The 20,599-nt window shown below is 60.5% G+C and overlaps 2 protein-coding genes across 3 annotated transcripts; both read right to left on the bottom strand.

The window, feature by feature from the left end:
• Positions 1-1,742: 1,742 nt before the first annotated feature.
• SEMA3G (semaphorin 3G) lies at positions 1,743-13,291 on the bottom strand. The gene is made up of 15 exons (XM_027729574.2): positions 13,198-13,291; positions 9,615-9,775; positions 8,755-8,817; positions 7,272-7,391; positions 6,316-6,604; positions 5,938-6,080; positions 5,744-5,858; positions 5,571-5,640; positions 5,236-5,380; positions 4,763-4,994; positions 4,563-4,654; positions 4,259-4,300; positions 3,873-4,098; positions 3,431-3,570; positions 1,743-3,337 (listed from the first exon to the last, which is right to left on the bottom strand). Exons 1-15 carry the CDS (start codon positions 13,289-13,291, stop codon positions 2,873-2,875), a joined length of 2,397 nt encoding a protein of 798 aa, XP_027585375.2. The 3' UTR covers positions 1,743-2,872.
• A 1,400-nt stretch (positions 13,292-14,691) lies between these two features.
• On the bottom strand, positions 14,692-20,495 carry LOC113991360 (aminoacylase-1-like). 2 transcript variants are annotated; one of them, XM_027727641.2, is made up of 15 exons: positions 20,429-20,495; positions 19,157-19,289; positions 18,465-18,529; positions 17,805-17,909; positions 17,596-17,690; positions 17,329-17,405; positions 17,003-17,092; positions 16,724-16,780; positions 16,541-16,614; positions 16,388-16,437; positions 16,063-16,207; positions 15,911-15,979; positions 15,737-15,816; positions 15,391-15,451; positions 14,692-15,265 (listed from the first exon to the last, which is right to left on the bottom strand). In XM_027727641.2, the coding sequence occupies exons 2-15, from the start codon at positions 19,263-19,265 to the stop codon at positions 15,101-15,103; spliced, it is 1,242 nt and encodes a 413-aa protein (XP_027583442.1). In that variant the 5' UTR covers positions 19,266-19,289; positions 20,429-20,495; the 3' UTR covers positions 14,692-15,100. The 2 variants fall into 2 exon arrangements, with proteins under 2 accessions (XP_027583442.1, XP_027583449.1); XM_027727648.2 differs by having other exon boundaries at positions 20,386-20,450.
• Positions 20,496-20,599: the final 104 nt, after the last annotated feature.

Below are 20,599 nucleotides of genomic sequence, written 5' to 3'. Positions count from 1 at the left end.
CTATAAGATAATATGTACAATATAAAAATTTATATGCTATATTATATATACTATATTATAAATAGACATATAGAATTATCTATAATAAATAGGTAATAAAAATTAATTTATTTAATAAATTCATTTAAATAAATTTAAAATTTAATTCTTTTAGGGCATTTAGTTTGCAGCACTTGTTGCTGAACTTTATTCCTGTGATTCCCTATGCACTGTGATACTTCAGTACTTTCTTAGTTCTGCCCCTGTGCCCTTCAAGGAGGATCTGCTTATTGCAACACTTAACAGCACCGCTGAGAGAATAGGCATCTGCCAGGATTTGCAACGTCCCAGACCGTTGGAGGGACCCCCTGCCTTGTGCTCATAGCAAGATCTCCAAAAACGTGCATGTTGGGTGGAAAGGAATAGCAGGCACGATAATGTGTGTGCATCTACCTGGCGGGTTGAGGGGTTTGTTGTTCTTTGGTTTGTTTGTGGGGTTGTTTGCTGGGTTTTTTAGGGTTGGGAACCAGTATTCTGTCGGACTCGATGATCTCAGGGGTCTTTCCCAACCTAAGTGATCCTGTGACTGTGTTGAGGTGCCACCCGTGCTGGCCCTGCCCTGGCCAGCAGCTCCACTTTCTCCGCCTCAGGAGGCTAGAAGGCTCCCAGGGCGAGCGTGCGCCCCCGCGCTGCACTTCCTTAGGAAGTGAGATAAAAATAGGAGCGGGAATGGCTGTGCCTGTTTCCCCCACCTCCACGGCTTTGTTCTGTGGCCGTTCCCACACACACCCCGTCCCCCGGCGCCCCCCTCACCCTGCTCTGCCCCGGGACAGCGCCAAGCCCCAGGTAGGGCTTGTTCCCCTCATGCTGCAGGTGCTGAATCTGCCCATGGATTGTGTCTCCTTCCACCCCCTGGAGGCCTGAGGATGTGTTCGTGGTCATTCAGCACATGGAAGTTTCCAGGGACTCAGGTCACCTCAGCTGCTGGTGATCCCAAGACAGGCAGTCCTGACAAAATCCCTCCTGCTCCAGCCTTAGTGGTGTAAATCTACCCAGGAGGGCCAGGCTCAGCCATCCCAGAGATTTACTGGGAGGCGGGATAGGCCCTTTGGGGGACTGTTTTCTTCTGGTCTCTGTTCCTGCTCAGTTTGAAGCATTGCTGGCCCCGGTGCCACCTCCAGATGGGTCCCACAGGAGCTCAGGTTTGGGTCCCACACACAGCGTGGCCTCAGGACCCTTCTTGCTGCCTCCCCCCAGACAAGCAGCTCATCCCCTGCCCTGTGGAGCTCAGAGAGTCGCTCAGAGGCAGCAGGGCACAGGCATTCCAGCACGGGTCAGTGCAGGCACTGCTGAGCCCTTTAATCCAGGCCCTGAGGAATCAGACTCCTGTCTCTCCTTTCTGGCTCTACACCCAGGTCCCTCCTTGTCTCCACTTGTTGGTTGTCATTCTCCCGTGCCCCCAAGCCTGTGATTATCCAAATCCACGTGCTTGGCTCCAGTCTGGCCCCACAAGTCAGTGCTGCCAGCACCGCTCCCCTCCCTGCAGGACGTGTCCTGGCCCGCCAGCCCCACCACAGCTCTCCCATCCCAGGAGACACCCTGAGCAGGCACCTGGATCTTGCAAGGGAGCTGGAGAAGGGGGCCAGGACCCCCAGCCCTTCTCCCTGGGCAACGGCAGTGCTGCCTATGGACTTTGCTCCCCACGAGCTGTGCTGCAGCACAAACGCACACGCAGGGAGGAGAGATGATATCACAACCTGGCTTTGTGTGAGCTATTTAGGGCCTTTTAATTATTATTATTATTATTATTTTTCTTTCCCGTCCCTCCGGCTCCGAACAATGCCCATCCCAGCGGGGCTGAGGTTCACACCATTGTGTGGGGCTGCCCTGCCTCAGGAAGGGGCAGATCTTTATCACCCCGGGACTGACCAGGAGTGAGCTCATGTCGGGGGAGGAAAGAAAGGAGCACCTCACCATGCACCTACCCCAGCCTCTGCATTTGGGGGAGACCCCAGGTGCTGGTTTGGCTCCACCAGCCACCATGAGCCCACCCAAACCGGCCTCGTCCCACCCCGCCCTGTAGGGCCACCAACCAGCAGAAACACACCCCAGCTGTGGTGCAGCCCCCCCAAACTGTGCCTTCTACCTGTCCCTGCTCCTACCTGGGCACAGTGACAGGGATGGCATCAGTGCCTCTCCCATGTTTACCCAGGAACAGGTCTAACCTGCCCACAAACATTTGCTTTTCTCCCTGACCCTAAAACTGTGGCTGGGGGCAGGGGGACAGAGGGGAAATGGGGAGCTGCATCCACGCACTGCTGAGTGAGTCCTGGTGCCAAGGGAAAGTAGGAAGGAGCCCTGTCCTCCAGGATATGCCCTGAGTGACACAGCACAGCTCCAGCACCCCAGGCACAGCAGGTGACAGGGCTCATCCTGGACACAGATGTTTTCTGGGGTAATGCTCAGTTTTTCCCCCCATAAGAGCAGGCATCATCTTCCACAGGCTCTGGGCTGGCATGGAAAGAGCCCAAAGCCATCAGCTGCTCCCCGTGGTGCCATGTTCAGCCCCTTTATTCCCAGAGGAAGCCAGCCAGCTCCTGGGGTGACAGCACAGCAGTGCCACCACGCCTGCCAAGCCCCAACACACCCAGGGACCATGGCCCCCAACTGCCACAGCACCCAGCAAGAGCAAGGGGGGGGACAATGCATCCCACCTCACCGTCCATTTCGGAGGTGACCCTGCAGCCACTGAGGGTGATGGGGACCTGCCCACCCACCTGTCCGAGGGGACCAGGCTGGCAGCACTGCCAGGGCAGGAGACCCTCGGGGCTGCCAGCAGCACGGGGAGCTGGTGCTCGCCCACGGCCACCCCACGTCCGTCACCCTGCCCTCTCTAAGTGGCTGGCACTTGCCGGGGCACACGGTTCCTCTCACCGTGGGGTTTGGCCACCCGTCCCTTCTTGCTCACGTCCACTCCAGCCAGGGCCAGCTTGGCCTGGGCCAGCTTGCTCTTGCGGTGGTGGGGGCGGCCACTGCACCAGAGGCGGGCACAGTACTCCTCCACCCGCCGCAGGTTCTGGGAGCTGATCAGGTGCATGATGTCCTTGAACCAGGCTTTGGGAGCCTGTGGTGCCAGCCGGGGCTCGGAGCAGAGCAGGCGTGGGGGCTCGTCACCCCGCTCCCTGGGGAGGGTGTGTGCCAGCTGCTCACCAGGGATCACCTCCAGGGCCGTCTTGGCCACGGTCTGGGTGAAGCCGTGCTCCAGGGTTTTGCAGTAGTAGGTGCCGGTGTCGTGCCGGTGCAGCTTGCGGAAGAGCAGCCCGTGCTCCGTCTGCAGGATCCGATCGTCCGTCTTCACCTGCCGGCCACCACAAGGGTGGAGGGGGTCCAGGTCTGGCCCTACATCCCTCCCATGTCCCCACAAGGGAAGAAAGTGCAGGGGGAGCCTCACCTCATCCCGCTGCTCATCGGGGGGCCTCTGGACAAACCACTGCACAGTGGCCTGCGGGGACCGGGGCACACACTCCAGGAAGGTGCTGTTGTCCTCCGCCCCATAAAGCACCTTCTCCTCAACAGTCTCAAAATCATCCACTGGGGCAAAGACAGGCACGGGCTCATGAGGAGGGCAGAGCCAGGCTTCCACCTGCCTGTGTGTCAGCCCCCCTGGGCCACCGTGTGGCTTCAGCCCCCTTCTCTCCCTGGGGACAGACCCCAGCCCCAGCAGCACCCACCTTCTCTTGGGGCACCCCTTGGTCTATGGGACAGGGAGATGAGGGTTCCCCAGCCCATCCCGATGGCGACAAGCCCTTCTCTGTGCTGAGGGCTGTGGATGTCAGGACACCTTGGGGCACTTAGAGGAACCCCTCATCCCTGTGGGCCCCCCAGTCTCTCACCAGTCAGGTTCTGGTCCAGACACTGGTGCGCAGGGTTACCATGACGGGCGTCCTGGCGGCGATGGCGGCGCTTGCCAGAGGGCTGGTAGTGGGTGCAGGCAGTGCCGTCCCAGGCGCAGTAGGGATCCCTGGCCAGGCAGCATTCGGCACAAGCTGAGCCGTAGGACTCGCACCGGTGCAGCCGTACCTGGGCCACCCCCAGGCTGGAGCCCACGTAGAGTGTTTGCTGGGGGAACAGCACCAAGGTGGTGATGCTGGCAGGCCCCATGGGCACAGCACCCAGGGGGCCAGCCAACACCTCCCCAGGGCAAGCACCATGCGGCTCTGAGAGGTCGGTGACCACAGCTCAGTCCCCAGCCCTGTGGCTGAGCCATGTCTATACTCACACGCTTGACAGAGATCTCCATCTGGGTGATGGGCACAGGCACCTGCAGGGGAGGAGAGAGGATGTCAGGCTGGCTAAACCTCACCACGGAGAGCCTGGCTCATTCAGAGCTGCCAGGGCTTTGGAGGGCATCAGGAATGTTTTGGGGAGGGTGGAAACACCCCCGGCCACCCTCTGCCCTCACAGCCCCGAGACCTTCCAGTGCCCAACACTGCGGTGACAACCCTGAGCCTCCCTCCCCATGTGTTTCCCCAACCTGAGCTCACCCCTCTGCCCCCTCCCTTGCAAGTGGGGCAGAAAATTACCTTAAAAACCTGCAGCTCCTCCAGGATGACTTCCTCAGTCGTGGCTGAGCTTGTCTTCTGCAGGACCACCACCTTCAGCACCGAGCCGGCATCTGGGGGCCAAGGAGGATGGAGGTGTGAGCACCCTGCCATCACAAAGCCCGGAGGTGTGGTAACCCCAGCACTGGGGCTGCTTCCTGCGTGCTGATCCTGCTGCTCACCTGTCCCGAGGAAGAGGACGTCGTGCTGCCCGTCCTCGGCCTCCACCCGGTCCACCACGATCTGGCGCAGCCGGTGGGGCAGGTCGGTCTTCACCAGGAGGGGCCGGCGGTGCCGGGGGTACACGGGCCTGTACATGAGGGGGTGAGCGCGGGCAAAGTGCAGCACCTCGTCAGGGAAGTCCTTGGTGGTGCCGTACTGCCGCCGGGGCTGGTTGGTGGTCTTGCTGGGACACTGTGGGGATGAGAGGGGCCCAGCTCAGCCCAGCCACACCACCACCCACCCCTCCTTCGCCCTCCATCGCCCCTCAAAGCTGGTTTGGACCCCTTCTCGCCTTCCAATTTGGAATCCATCTTCTCCACCCCTTTGCCAGACTTTGGTCCACAGCTGACCAGGGGTGGATCCCATAGAGAGCCCACCCCAGCAGGTGAGAAGATGGGGGGAAGAAGGCCCAGAGCTGCAGGGAGTCACTCACCACACCAGGCCGTGGGTAGGGCACCTTGCCCTCGTAGGCACCCCACTGATGGTGGGGGCTCTCCCGGTGGGCAAAGGGCCCGTTGAAGACCTCCCGGATGTCGGCTATGCGGTACACACAGACAGCAGAGCCCTGAAAGACGTGGCTGAAAGGAGATGGAGAACGTGATGAGCCATGCTTGGTGCCCGTGGCAGTGGAGCTCATGGGAGCACCAACATCCCTATGCAGACCAGAGCAGAGCTGGGGAGCGACCAGCAAGCCTTGGTGACAGTGACAGGGCAGGTCATGGGTGGCTGCAGCTGGATGTCCCCAGAGGCTGGAGCTGGACCACCCACCTGACAGTGCTGAAAAGGGCATATATCTCTGGATTCTTCCCATCCTTTGTCCTCAGCAAGAAGACATCCTCTGAAAATGAGAGCATGGGGTTTCTCCTAGAATGCCTGGGATTTCCCGAAGCCACCAACTCAGGGACTAGCCCTGGTGAGGTACAGATCCAGACACCCCTTACCCAGCTCATCGAAGTAGGTGTCAATGCCACCAGGGCCAGGGACAGAGCACACCAGCCGGGCTTTGTTGAAGGTACTCCACTTGTTGACCAGCACCCTCTGGCCACCAGCATCATTCTGCAGGGACAGGAAGCATCAGGGCCACTGCTGTGACTTTGTCCATCCCTGTCTCCCACGGTCTCCACCAGCATCTTACCACACAGACACGCCCCACACGGCTGACAATGGCGTGCTCCTTGCTGTCTGCATCCACCACCTTCTCCGTGAAGAAGAAGTAGGCTTTGTCATTGTCCCGGTCGTCATTGTCTGGGATCAAGTGGGCTGCCACAAATTTGGGGTCTACAAGCAAGAGCTGGCCATGTCAGGTGGGGTAAGAGGGCACAGCAACCACCTCCAGCCCCACACCACGCTGGGGCTGGATGCCAGCCAGGAGGACGCCCAGGCCTTGCTTCCTGGTGCTTTGCCCTGCTCATACCGGCCATGAGGGATGCTGCACCATGGCCACTGCAAGGCTCACGATCCCCAGCACCAGCCAAGCCAGGGGGCAGGAGGAGGGGCAGAGGGAAGCCCTTACCATGGAGTAGGCGCTGGTCCACCTCAGTGCGCAGGGCGGAGCGGGTCCCCAAACTGCGGAACACGCCGGGATCACGTCCCAGGAAATCCGCGGTGAGGCCGGCATACAGCTCCCCACCTGCAAAAACACCCAGCTTGCACAGGGACCATCCCTGGCCAGCACCCCAGAGGCTCATGGATCCCAAGGAAGACAACCCACCGATGACAGTGCTGGCGAAAGCACGGCTGGGCTCGTGCGGGCACCTGCCCCGGCCGGTCTCCACGCTGGCGGGGTCCAGGCTGAAGGTGTGCTGGGAGGGAGAGCAGGCAGGTGAGCCCTGGGCTGTGCCTGGGCAGGCAGGGGCCAGCTCTGGTCCCTGCCCAGCTCACAGGCACTTCGCTGCAAGCATCCTCAGCACCAGCCCACCCAAAGAGACTGTCTGGAAACGGAATCCATGCTTTTTGAGGCAGGACTGATCCTATGCGGACACACAGCAGTTGGAGGGATCTGCCAGCCCCACTGCTTGCCTGTAAGCCTGGTCAGTCATCACGGTACAGGCAGGGCTCCTGCTGCCCACATGGTGCTGGGCTGTGATGAGGGAACAGAGGCCCCTGCCATTCCATCCCAGCCCACTTGATTTATGAGCAGTGAGCTGGGAGAAGAGGAAATGCCACCCATGCGTCAGCCCCTGGCGGGACACCAGCCTCTGTCTGGGTGTTTCCCACGTCTGGAAAGGGGATGCCAGCCCAGACAGATGGGTCAGCTGGGGAAGGGGGTAGCAGAAGCTCAAAGGGACAACAGGGAGCTGCTTCCTGATACCGTCCCCCCTCAGTCTTTAGGATGGGGCAAACACCACATCCAGCATCCCCACACAGTCTCAAGGCCACTCAGGAGGGAGGCAAGTGATGAGGATCTACTTCCCAGGGGTGTCCCACCATAGATGCTCAGGGTGGGCACCCTCCACAGTGCTTCCCTACCTCGCCACGGGGCCCCACATAGACGAAGGTGCAGACAGGGTGGAAGGCGCCCGTCCCACAGGCCAGCAAGTGCGTCCGGTTGTAGGGATGCAGCACACGGACATAGTTGGCACAGTCAGTCTGGGGAGACAGCAGGGGAGAGGAAGGGTCATAGGATATTGGTGCTTTGCCCACTCTCAGCTCCCTGCCTCTAGCCTAGTGCCAGGGGTGTGAGATGGCAGCTTGTACCCAATGACAGGACTTGCACAGACTTCATCTAGGTGGTCCCAAGCCCACTGCAAAAGGACAATGCTTTTTACTGGTCTTCCTGCCCCTGGGCACCTGTGCACTCACCCTGTCACACAGCCCACACCAGGGGAGCAAGGTCACCTGCCCAGCAAGCTCCAAACTCAGCCCCCAACCCCTGGCGCCCAGGACGTGACCAGATGCAGGGACATCCTTTCCCATCGTGTTCCTGCACACACCGGGGATGAAACAAAAGGAGGAAACACCAGAGACAGAAACCTCAAACGTCCTCAGCTGCCTCTAGAACAGCTTTGACTGCTGCTGTCTGGAATTGTCCTCTTCTTTGGTGGACAGTAGCAATGACACTCCCAGGGCTGGAGACCTGCCACCTCTGACCTCGCTCATTCTCTCCTGGCAGTTCCCACTGGAAAAGGGCTCCCATCCTTCTCCACTGTTTGCTTGGCAGCTCCCCCTGGTCAGCGCCAGCCCTGCCTGCCCCCACTGTCCCCCCCCCCTCTCCCCCCACAGCAGGAGGCCCCTCATCTGCTGGGAACACCGCTCCTGAGCCGCCCTAGGGGTTCCCAGCCTCCTGCTGTTTATTTTCCCTTTGCAAAGAGCCTCTAAAATAGCAAGTGAAAAAAAATATATGTTCAAGGAAAATAAAAAGTTGAGCCTGCCCTGGCTTGGATCTGTCGGTGAGAGCTTGTAAAATAAACACACAGAGCAGGACAGGGACTCCTGGGAGCAATTAGTCTGGGTCAAGGGAGCCTCGGGGACTTTATCCCTGCCATAGTCCTGCTTCATATTGGGGCAGGGTGATGCAAAGAGGGGTAAAGTTTGGGGAGCAAGGTCACTGAACCTGACTGACTTACAGATTTCCCATCACTGGGGACAGCCAGGATGGGCTGGTGTTGCTGGGGTCTGGAGCACAGCATGGGGGTTGTGGTCCCTCCAAGCTCAGGTCCCAGAGCCTGGCTATCCCTGCCCACTCGGTGTAGCCACTCTGGGACACACTGGCCACGACTCTGTGGCCACGGGGCTGAGCAGAGTGATTGAGACAGCATTCCCAGAGCCTGGAGCAAGCCTCTCACATGGCCAGGCTTGGCCACTGACTTCCTGCCTCAGTTTCCCTCATGCTCTACTCCAGCATTAACTGGCCTGTGAGCCCCATGGGGTCACTCCCAGCAGGATGACATGGCACAGCCCCAGCTGTGGGGACCCCCAGCTCAGGGCAGAGCACACATGGGGAGACACTCACCCCTGGATCCTTCCCCTTCCGAAAACACTCCTCTGTCTGCCCCGGGAGGGGTGGCCAGTAGATCTGAAACACAAAGGATCTGTTGGAGCAGGGAGGGGGGACAGCAGGAACTCAGCCTTGCAAATCCACATCCCCAGTCATGGAGAGAGGGACAGAGAGAAGGACCACAGCTCCCCAGAGCCCACCCAGTCCAGGGCTCCCACCCTGCAACCTCAGGCAGGACCCTTCCTCCTGGGGAGAGGCACCCCAGCGGTCACAGCCCACAGCCAAACTGGATTTGGGTGGTCATGCTGGGGATGGCTGAAGCTGGCCTGGAAGGGGGTGGGCTTGTGGGTAGCCTGGGGAAAGAGTGCCAGGGGACAGTATGAGTGATGGAGCCCATGTCCCCCACAAATTCTGGCGGCTCTCAGACCAAGGGCAGCTTGGGTACACAAGCCCTTGACCCCATCACAGTGACCCAACACACTAAGGGCACTTCATTTCCTCCTCCCCTTTCTTCAGCTAGAAACAGTCCAGAGTCTTGTTTGAAAAACAGCAAGCCAAAGTGGAGAGGGTGAAGGACCACCCAGCACCATTGCTGTGGTCTGTCACCTCTCCCACCGAGGATCCAGGAGAGGCCTGGGGGCCTCTGAAAGCCCTGACAGAGCTTGTTGCAATGATAGATGCCTTTAGCTCCTTGTCTCTGCTAGATCACCCCTGCCAGGCACTACAAGTTTTCAGAATCACTTCAGGGCACTTGAGATGGGGACACCCCCAGGGCAGGTCTTGTTTCAGGGTGACTTTGCCTGGCTCAGTTGGGCACCATCCACTCAGAGGGACGAGGAGTCCATAGGGATGAAGCTCAGCAGCACCCAGCTCACCTCCTTGGCATCTGCACTGGCCCCATCCAGGAGCAGGGAGTAGAGCACATCCTTCCCCCCGATGAAGAGCCGATCCCGGTACTCATCCAAGTAGAGGGAGCGGAAGCCCAGGAAGCCTCGGTGGCCGAAGAAGAGGACGGAGCGGTTGCTGCCTGAAAGCTCTGCCAGGGAGAGAGGGCACATCAGGAGGAGCCATCCTGGCCTCAAGGGTCCCTACAAGCTGCTGCTTCTAAGTATCACAGAGCTGTCCTGGAGCCAGAAGAGTTGCTCCCAGCCTCTCCGGACAGCATCATCCTTCTCCATCCCTTCCGAGAGGTGCGGGCATCCCAGACTCAGCCTGGCTGAAGTGCTGCTCTCCCTGCCAGCCAAGGAAAAAGCTGCAGAGTCAATTGGCAACAGGGTACCAGGCAAGGTTGCTGCCCCCCAGCAAGGTTTGGCCAAACCACTCCAGCCTTCTACCATGGCTGTGCTACAGTGAGTTGGGCTATGCCACCAGCCCCAGCCAGAAGGGTGATAAGATCACACATGGGGTGGGCAGAAAATAGGTCCTGTCCCTGCCAGGTGCCAGCCAAGGACATAATAGCAGGCAACCAGCCAGTGCCATGGCACACAAAGTCTGCTGCTGCCACCACCAGCAGACCTCACTGACAGGGAGGTTTCCTCCACATCACACCACGGGGATGGCACTTGGGCAGAGGCACTGGAATGGGAATTCTGCATCCCTGGGATGGGCATCACATCCCAAAGAAACGGGGTCTGATATCAAGGCCCCCAAAGCAGGTCCAAGCATGAATTTCATGGGATGCCAAGGGGACCCTCATGGTGACGACACCGCGGGGGAAGTGGCATGACTGGTTTGCAGCAGGAAATGACTTTCAGGGTCATCAAGCTGGCACAGTGGCGCCCACACAGCTGCCACAGAGGGAGAGAGCAAGAGGGAATGGCTCAGCTTCACAGGGCTCTGAAAACCCATCCCAGCAACTGCCCTGAACACAAGCCAGGCCACTGTGACCTCCAGACAGAAGAGGAGGACAAAGCGCCATTGATGAGCACAGCCATGTCCCCAAACACCCTCCAGCCCAGAAGACTGCTAGCTGCTGCTGCTGACCCCAGGGAAACCCCCAGCACGAGCATCCCCCCCACATGACCCCATGAGAGGGGAGGCGGTGCTGGGACAAGCCCAGTTACCAGCAGCCCAAGACACTGGGGTACCAAGCCCTGCTCTTGCCAGGGGGGCCATTTGTCACCTCCAGCAAGGAGGTGGCCATGCCATGCCCCCATCCTGGTGAGAAATGTGTCTTCTGGGGCCTGCAAGGGAGACAAGGTCCATCCCCAGTGGGGGACAATGACAACCTCCATCCCATCACACACAGCTCCCATCCCTGCCAGGCTGCTCAAGGGCAGTCCCAGTGCACTAACTGGTGATGCCAGCGACACAGAAGGATAGAGCCTCAGTGGCTCCATCCCCATCGGGAAGTCCCCTGTGCCTGCCAGCAGAGCTGGCACCAGGCCCTGGCGGCCCCTCCACCCCGTCTCCCTGGGGGTACCCTCCCCCTGTGTCCTCACAGCATCTCAGGTCCTCCCGTATCGTCTGGTTCAGCACAGGAAAATGCTGTCGTCTCCTTCTATTCTTGCCCAGCAATAATATTTTCCCAGCTCAGAATAACATCAGCAAAGTCGTCGGGCTCCTTTTATTGTTTCAGGCGAGGCTTCCCCTTCTCCCCCAGACCTGGCAAATTCCTCCTGCGCCTCGGGTTACACCAGCCCAGGACGCCTTCCTCTTCCCCCTCCCCGGCTTTATCTCCCCAGGGAATAGCCCCCTGCCATGGCCCATCCATTCCTGGGACCCCTTTACCCCAGTGGGGGGAGCCCCGGGGGAGGGACAGCAAGAGAGCACTGGGCTGTGCTGCAATGCACATAGCAGCAAAATGCTCTTTCCCCTCTTACATGAGCCACTGCTGAAATTCGAAACAAAAGGAGAAGAGTGGCTTGAAGTGTGAGGGAGAGCTGGGGACGTGGCCACCTCTGCACTCGCAGCACAAAGCCTATCCCTGTCACCCCACAAATGCCACCCCGCACCCAGAGCCGCTCGCCAGGCAGAGCCCAGACCGAGGAGATGTGCGCAAACAGCTCCGGCTCGCCCCTTTCATTTCGGAGGCTCTAATGGCTTTAATTGAAATTTTCATTTTCTTTTTCTTCCCCTCGGGGAGAAGGCGGTGGCAGAATTTGTTTCATGGGAAATTTCAGTTTCTGTTTCCAATTTGGAAGACGAATGGAATAATCAGCCTAAGAAGCGGAAAAAAAAAAAAAAGGCTTTCAAAGGTGGCTCCTCTCCGTGAGAAGCTGAGGAGCGCCCCCCGCCCGGGCCCTGAGGAGCCCTTCACACCTGGGGAATGGCCCGGCACGGCCGGACTTTGTGCTGGAGTGGATCAGACACAAAGCCTGAGCCTGATCAGACACAGACCCTGAGCCCCACGACCCAGCCCTGCTGTGACCCCAGACCCCCTTGCCCTGTTGCCAAGCCCAACCTGAGGATGCCGGATCCCATCAAGGAGGAGAGCAACGAGCCGTCCTGGGTGCGTGCCGGCTCCCAGGGTAAGCAGGGACCACTGAGCGCCTCAATTTCCCCTTCCACAGGGAGGCAGCCCCTGTGTCGCCTGCTGTGCCACAGGACAGAGGCAGCTTTGGGAACCCCCAGCCCAGGCAGCACAGGAGCAGATTTTTCCCTGGCACAGGGAGGTGCTCTGCAGCTCCCGTGGCTCTCCAAGCGCTGGACTGATCATGCCTTTCCTCTCGCTGGGAACGGGGAAGATATGCCTTATGTAATTTATTTTATGTTAATTTTTTTACGAGTAGGTTCATTGCTTTGAGGCCAGAAGGAGATTGGGGCGCCCCAGGCTCTGTCAAGTTTGGCTGGAGCAGCCCGTGGATTAGGCTGGCAGAGCGGGGGATGCGGCGAGTCAGAGCAGGATCACAGGGAGAGTTTTAATTAAAACCAAACACTACCCCCGCAGCCCCCCGAGGGGCTCCGGCACCCTGGCACCCGCACCCCAGCACGGCGGGGCTCAGAGGACGCACCCCGGGGACTCCCCGCCCAGCCGAGGTTGCTGAGTACCCACCCCCGGGGGTGCCCAGGCAGGGAGACCACCCACGCACCGCAGCACGCCCCCAACACACACGGCAGAGCGTGCCGGGGCCGGGACAGTGCCGTGCCTCAGTTTCCCCGCACTCGACGTGGGAGACGATCCCTCGTGGGAAGCGACGGGGCTGGCGCGGATCCCGGCTGCACATCTCCTCTCCCCATCACTCGGCTCCCCACTTCCTCCCCCTTCTCCCCGGGGGCCCTCCACGTCCCGCGTGGGGAACGGAGGGGTGCCGGGCAGCCACTCACCAAAACCCCAGCCCAACCCGAGCCCCCAGCGCAAGGTGCCCACGAAACCTCCCCCCCCCAAAAAACCTGCACTCCGAGCGCAGCACCCGCAGCTCCCCAAGCCCCCGCGCAACCCCCGCAGAGAGGACCCCGAGGACACCCCTCGGGGGGCAGCCCCCCCGTCCCGCAGCAGGTGCCCCCGGCCCGGCTCACCGCGGTAGGACAGGCGGAGCCGGGGCAAGCTGTGCCCCGTCGCCCCCAGCCAGCACAGCGACAGCGACACCGCCAAGGCCACCGCCGTCCGCATCCCGCCGCCGCGCCCGGGGCCGCCGGTGGCACTGAGGTTTTATGGGGCCGACATCCGACCGCCCCCGGCCCGCCCCGGCCCGCCCCGGCCCGGCCCCGCCATCCCTCATCCCCAAGGGCGGCGGGGATGCGCGGGGGGACGGCTCCATCCCTGGGGGGACCCCGAGAACTCCGCACATCCCCAAAGTGTCCCCCTGCCACCAGCGTTTTAGGGTTTACCACAGCCCCCTCCCGCAGCTGACCCTGCCAGCCCCTTCCACTCATCCCTGAGGATGGGGAGCAAGGGAGGGAAGCTAGGGTCTCCCAGCCTTGCCCTCCTGGAGGAGAAGGAGAGGGCACACAGACCTGCTCCCCAGGAAGGATGCTGAGCGTGGGGTGATCTCCAAGCACTAGCAAGCATCCAGTTCTCAGGTCCCATCTCAGTGCCAGGCAAGCTGGATACAGAAGGATGGTTGGGGAAAGGGGCTGAGCAGGATCGAGCGGGGTGCACAGGGTGCCACATGCAGCCCTGGTGCACCCACAGGGCAGGGGATGTACTGCTATCTCCCAGCAAAGGTGCCAGCACCCTGAACACGCCAGCAAGGCCCCCATAGTACCCACCCCACTCCCATGCCATCCTACCTCAGGACTGCAGGGTCAAGGGACATCAGAGAATCTACACTGGCTTCCCACAGGAGCCTCAGTGCACAGGCAGGTGTGTCCCTCACACAAAAGCCTTGGATTTCCCCCTGTGCTAGATGGAGGGGAAGGAGCCAAGGAGCTGGTGGCTTCTCCCTCAGTGCTTCATCGCCACCAGCCTCATCCCTTCTCCCAGCCTGCCACTGGGCAGCCTCATTATCCCCAGCCCCCTCAGGGTTCCAGCATCTTTTTTAATTACAACACAGGTCAGGAGGCTGGGGGGCCCTGGCTCACCCCCAACCTTTTGTAATGGAGCACCTCTGCAAGCCCCCCAAGCACCATAAAACCATCCTAGTTCGCTCAGTGAGCCCTCGGTTTCCCCAAGGAACAGCATGGCTGGGACAGATCCGGCACCCCTGGGTGCTGCAGAGCTGCGTGGGGCTGGGAACGAGCAAGGAGGAGATGCAGCCAGTGGCAGCTCTGGAAGATAAGCTGAGGTGCCTGCCCAGACCCGCACACTGCCTGCCTGGACCCGAGGGCTTACGGCAGCAGGAGCTGATGGAGGGAGGGAGGGAAGGAGCAGGATGAAGCCCAGCACCAGTCCCCTGAGGCTGACTGGGAGCAGAGGCCCCACAGCCTGCCCAGGCAGGATCCTGCCTGCACTGCTGTCCCCCAGCCCAATGAACCCAGGGGAGCAGGAGCACCCCAGCTGGCCCCACTGAGCAAGGAAATCTGCAGTGCCATAGGCAGCACCATGGACAGACAGACAGACCAGCCCGCTCCTGGCTGTGCTTACCAAGATTTATTGACCTGCACAGGAAGGACAGGTGGCACTTGGCCCCAGCTCCCCTGGCAAGCAGGCAGGGAGGCAGGACAAGGTGTGGGCAGGCAGAGCAGGCGACTGGCCAGCCCCTCACCACCCAGCCCCTGCAGCCAGAGGTGGAACAGGGACAGCAGGAGGCACTGCCAACACCAGAAAAGGCTGGAGGCACCTGGACACAAGGCTCTGCTGGCACGTGGGCAAGGGGGACACAACCCCTCGGGCATCACCAGCAGGCCAGCCCTGAACACAGCCAACATGGCACTATGCCATCTGCATCCCCAGTACACTGGCAGATATCCACTGTGCCCACCCCCTGCCCAGTTTTTAAAGCTTTGCATGGCACCCCCTGCCCTGCCCCTGCCCGGGCGCTCAGCCCTCGGCAGGCAGCGGGGGCACCGAGGCCAGGGCGCTCAGGAGGCGGGCGTAGATCTCGATGCCCCGCAGGAAGACTTGCTCGTTGAGGAACTCGTTGTGGTCGTGGAGCAGCACTGGCGTGCGGTTCATGGGCGAGAAGCCGATAGCCGGGTGTCCTGCCTGGAGGTGGGGAGGCACAAGGTGAGGTTGGAGCTGCCCCCCCTCCACCTGGACAAGGCTCCTGCTTGGGGCTGCAGGTCTTACCCCAGATGGGGGACCCACAGGTAGGTGGGCATCGCACTCACCGCTCGGATATAGCGGCTGTCGGTGGCAGCCGGGAAGATCTCAAGCTTGAGCTGCAGTTTCCTGACAAGTGAGACCCCGTGTCAGCATGGGCACGAGGGCAGCCAGGTCCCCTGTCCCCCTGACACCCAGTGGGCAAAGAGACTGTGACAGGAAGGTCCCTCAGCCCTGCAGGACACTCAATCCCATTCCTTTGGAGGGTGAGACACAAGGGAGATGCTTTGGCACAGCACAGAGCACCCTATCCCAACCACTGCCATAACCCCAGAGACCCCTGGGGACCAACTGGCTCCCACCAGAGGATGTCCCCACCATGATGATCCTGCTTTTCCTGGGGACACTACTCACATGTCCCTACAGACCCCACTGAAGGCCTTCCACCATGGGTCCGACTCGTCAGTGGAGGTTATGTGTTGGTCCATGCATTTCTGATGGAGGGAGAGGGCAGGTGAGGGGCAAGCGGGTGAGCACTTGGCAGGGGAGGGATGGGTGCAATGTGCCTGGGTGGCTGAGACCCCTCACCTGGTGAAACTCATAAGTGACACCATCCCCAGCACCACGGCACCACTTGGCCACCTGCTCCTCGAAGGCCTGAGGCGGAGACCAGAGGAGGAGTGTGAGCAGGGTATCCCCAGTCCTGCTCCCCTCCTTGGTGGGGCTAGTGTGGCGCCCACCTTTAGGTCCACAGTGGGTGGGATGCGGATGTCAAAGCTGGCAGCCATCTCTGAGGGCACCACGTTGAAGGAGACACCCCCCTCCAGCATGGTCATGTTGAGCGAGGTGACATCCCCCAGGGTCAGGCTTGAGTCAGTCTTGAGCCTCGTGGGATGCAAGGGAGAGTCACTCTGTGCCACTTGGAGAGGATAAGTGCCCCCCCATCCCAAATGGGGAAAGGGAGGCACAGGGTGGCAGCACTGGATCAGAGCCTGACTTGGGATCCCAAGGACCCCCTTCATGGACCAAACTGAAGCTACAACCATACCACTGCCTGTCTCCTACCTCTGCTTCTCGCTCTCCCTGAAGGCCAGGAAGGAGTTGATGACTTTTTGCTAGGGGGAGAAGGGCAGCGGGTGAGGATCAGCCCTGTGGACAGGTGCCTGGGTAGGCACAGGGCAGGCACAGGGGTTGCACATGGTGTACCCCCTCTCTTACCATCTTCTCGGCCGCCGTGTTGCTGATGAAGCGGGACCCGTGTCCGGGGCTACCCATGCACTTCACCTTTATCCCTGAAGCAGCGGGGATAGAGGGAAATGTTGTGCAGCAAGCTTGGGATAGCACCAGTGCCCCAGCACCCAGCAGAGCCAGGGACGGGGTAGTGGGCACGCAGGTACTCACACCACGGGCTCTTCTCGCCATAGAAGACACTGAAGGTGTCAGATGGGCTGGCCAGGCCTGTGGTGGGCACAGACAGGGAGTCAGTGTGCCATAACGTACCCCCCTCTGCTCTGCCCCGGCAGCATTTCCCCTCCAGGCTGGCACCATGTGGGTCACTGTCCAGGAGAAGGATTCCCCAAGGGGATGCCTGAAAGTGTGCTGGGTGCCAATGCCTGGGGCTAATGCCAGGGTGTGTGCCAGGAGGAGACACATGCCTGTGCCAGCCCTACCACCACTCACCCTCATCCATGGCAAAGCCCACGTTGAGCGCTTTGAACTCGGGGCGCTGCACGAACATCTCCATGCCCTTGTGTCCACCCACCTCCTCATCTGCAGGGGAGAGCGTGGCATGGAGGAAGGAACTGGGGCACCACCTCCTGATCCTCCTTCCATGCCAGCCTGGGTGCCATCAGATATCTATCCTTGGACATGGAAACCTCTCCAGCCTTGAGCTAGAGCTCAAAATATGGACAGCCTGGCAGCTGCCATGCCATGGGGGACTCCAGAGCATCAGCCAGCTGCCTGCCCCTTCTGTGCCCCTGAGGGGGGACAGCCTGGGGACTCACCAGGCACAAAGGTGAGGTGGATGGTGCGGGCAAAAGACTTTCCCTCTGCCTTCAGCCTCCGGATGGCCTCAAGGTACCTGCAGGGGGAAAGTAGTGTCTGGTCATCATGGAGGAGAGGGGCCTGTGTGCTCTGAGCCACCTCAGGGTGGGTCAAGAGGTGGCACCCTCAGACCCAGCAACCCTGGGGATGGCTGCATTCTGTCCTGCATCACTCAGAGGCACCACCAGCACCGTGCCCACCCAGCAGGCACAGAGCCCTCCACTCACTGGATGGAGACACACTTCATATCCTGGGCACCTCGGGCATAGATGTTGCCTTGCGAGTCCTTAACAGCCTCGAAGGGTGGGTAAGTCCAGTGCTCCTGTGGGGGAGAGTGGCCAGCATGGTAGAGGGGCACAGCAGGCCCCAGCTCCCATCCTCCTGCCACCCAATCCTCTCCACCATGCCCATCCCATCCCTTGCCCTGTCCCAGCACCTCAAAGACGGGCACGACATCGGTGTGGGAGTTGAGGAGGATGGAGCGCAAGCGGGGATTCGTGCCCTGCCAGGTCAGGATCAGCACCACATGGCCCTGGCACACCTGTGGAGCAAAGGTAGGGTGTCACCAGGGTCCAGGATGGGAACAGAGGTGCTGGGAGTGGTGGACTGGAGCCAAAAAGCATCAGCTTGGGAAAAATTTCTGGATGCCACCTGGCAGGTCACCCCTTTCTCTGCTGGGAGAGGGCAGGCAGCAGAAGCAGACTATGCCTGCACTCCCCACAGCCAGACAGAGTCTGGCTGCAGGTGCCAGACCTGGCTACACTTCCAAGGAAGGAAGACAAACCCAGGATCTTCCCCTGGTGCCCGGGAATCCCCTGGGACAGCCGGTGCCCAGCAGGAAGGACAGCCCCAGCCAACGTGACCCTGCCAGGTCCCCAGCTAATCATAGCACAGGCAGCTGCAAAGGTCAGCAGGGAGCAGCCGGAATACTGGCTTAAGGAAGGGCTTAGGTCAGCCGAGGATTACAGGCAGAGGGGATTCACTCCTGCCCAGCTCTGGTGTGCAGGCAAGGGAACAGCCCAGTCACTAAGGACCTGGGCACAGGTGGATGGATGGATGGACAGATGGACTGGAGGCAGCTCCTCGCCTTGCTCACCTCCACTTTTTGGCAGGCCAAGCCCAAGTCGGTGCCAACACGCTCCAGAAATCGGACAGCCGCATCTAGGGAAGAGCGGGGATGCCTGGAGTTACATCGGGGTCTCCCTCCCCTCTCACTGCAGCCCCCCAGGTCCCCAAGGCTCTGTGGGGTTCCTAAGGACAAGGAAAGAGGTGACCAGAGAGGGCAGGTGATGGAGGTCCTGGGCACAAGAGGTGGCCAGGAACAGGGACAGAAGCAGCTCATTACCATCCCTTTGGGATGAGGACTTGGGGAATACGAAAAAATAAAAATTGAAGGGGGTGAGTTCAAGGGGAATGGTCCTCCATTGGAGTTTTGTGAGATCCTCACCAATAAAAAAATCTCAATGTGCCTTAGTGGGAGGACACAAATGTTAACAGAAGGAGATCTGCATGGAAGGAGTTCATCCATCCCAGAGCCAGGGCAGCATGGAAAGGGGGAGCAAGGGGCACAGGGCTGGAGGGTGCAAACAGCAGCTCTGGGTGCACCTGGGACATCCCTGCCCCAACCAAAGGCACGAGCAAAGATAAGACACAAAGGAGTTTGCTCCTTAACACCATGATCAAAACAGCACCGGCACAGGACTTGGGCACTTGGGTCCAAAGACCAGAGCTGCAAAGCCACATTGGCAGATCCCCACGTGGCTCCCTGTCCTGTTCCCCCATCCTCACCATAGTCAGGTTTGGGGTGGACAGTGTCAATCCTCAGGTACTCCCGGAAAAGCGTAACCGAGGAGTTCTCCGAGGCCCCTGTGCTCTTCCCAGGCTTCCCAGGTGCCATATCTGGGACCGGGGCTGCAAAGCTCTGGGGGAAGAGTGGCAAGATGGTTAATCACCCACCGGCCCCTCCAAAGTCCGCCGGCAAGCTCGGTTGTCACAGAAACTGAAGTGAGACAGGGCAAAGGTCTGCCCCATGTGAGTCCTGGGACACTGCCAACATGGGAGAAATCCCCCCCACTTCAGCCACAGGGCAGGACGGAGTGTGCCCCCCAAACTGTCCTGTCATTCTTCCCCCAAAGCACATCTTCCTGCCACAAACACAGTGCCAGGGCAGCCTGTGATGGCCAGGCCTGGGGGGAGATCCAGGAAAGGGCTAGCTGAGAGGAAAAGGGGGCAACCAGGTGGGGAAGAGGGTTATGGGGGGAAGAAGTGTGTGTAGGGCAGGGGCACATGGTATTTTGGGGTAGCCAGGGATGCTGAGGAGTGCAGACAGGATGCTGGTGTAAGGAGGTGCAGGTAAGAAAGGGGGACACTGGCTGCTTAGGGGGTGCAGGAGAACTGCAAGGAAAGGCGCTGGGGGTGCAGGGAAATGGGAGTGGTGAAAGGGGATCGAGTGCTTGCAGAGGACAGAAGGACTAGGGGGCCACATTAGGGTGAGAGGCTACTGGGGGAGCTGTTTGAAAAGTGCTGGGTGGCTGGAGGAGCAGGAGGATGTGGGCTGCTTAGGGGCACACAGGGGTACAGTAGGAGGTGTGAAGGGGAACATGGGGGGGTGGAAGCAGGGGGTGCAGAGAGGCTATGAGAGCTGCAGTGAGACCCTGGTTAGGGGTGGAGGTACTGTGGCTGGGGATGCAAAGGGGCACAGGTGAGGTATAGGGATATCATGGCAGGAAGGGGGCACAGTGGGGTGCAGGGGTACTGCAGTTGGGATGCAGGGACATCATGGTTAGAGTTGTGGGGAGTGCAGGGTCCCGTGGGTAGGGATGCAGGGATAGTGTGGTTAAGGGGGCTGGGGAGTGAAGCAGAGGGCAGGGTATCATGGTTAGGGGTGCGGGGAGGTGCAGAGCACCATGGTTAGGGGTGCAGGGGCAGCACGGGCAAGAAGGCAGAGGGGTGCACAACACCGTGGTAAGCGGGTGCAGGGGCGTAGCGGAGGGGTGCAAGGGGGGGTTGCAGGGTACCGTGGCGCGGGCTTGAAGGGGGCGAAGGCACCGGGGCACCCACCCGCGGGCTGCCGGGCGCTCCTGCTGCCCGACCCCGCTCCTCGGCCTCCCGCCGCCCCGGCCCTACCTCCGCGCTGCTGCCGCCGGCGCTGCCCGGCCCCGCTCCGCTCCGCCCCGCCGGCGGCAGCGGGCAGGGGGCGGGCAGGGGAGGAGCGGGGGCGCAGGACGGGCA

Source organism: Pipra filicauda, unplaced genomic scaffold, assembly GCF_003945595.2.
Source record: "Pipra filicauda isolate LSUMZ 115617 unplaced genomic scaffold, ASM394559v2 scaffold103_size3290846_pilon, whole genome shotgun sequence".
In the NCBI taxonomy this organism is placed as follows: Eukaryota; Metazoa; Chordata; class Aves; order Passeriformes; family Pipridae; genus Pipra; species Pipra filicauda.
This window is presented reverse-complemented; position numbering and strand designations above follow the sequence as displayed.

Bases quoted from the DNA above. Each gene is read 5' to 3' on its own strand.
- LOC113991360 (XM_027727641.2), bottom strand. From the start codon at position 19,265: ATGGCACCTGGGAAGCCTGGGAAGAGCACAGGGGCCTCGGAGAACTCC. The intron at 18,530-19,156 runs GTGAGGATGGGG...GCTCTTCCCTAG, and splicing joins CCACCCCAAACCTGACTATG to ATGCGGCTGTCCGATTTCTG. The intron at 15,980-16,062 runs GTGGGCGCCACA...TCTCCGCCTCAG, and splicing joins CACCCACTGTGGACCTAAAG to GCCTTCGAGGAGCAGGTGGC.
- SEMA3G (XM_027729574.2), bottom strand. From the start codon at position 13,291: ATGCGGACGGCGGTGGCCTTGGCGGTGTCGCTGTCGCTGTGCTGGCTG. The intron at 3,571-3,872 runs GTGAGAGACTGG...TCTTTGCCCCAG, and splicing joins TCTGGACCAGAACCTGACTG to TGGATGATTTTGAGACTGTT. The intron at 3,338-3,430 runs GTGAGGCTCCCC...GGTGGCCGGCAG, and splicing joins CCGATGAGCAGCGGGATGAG to GTGAAGACGGACGATCGGAT.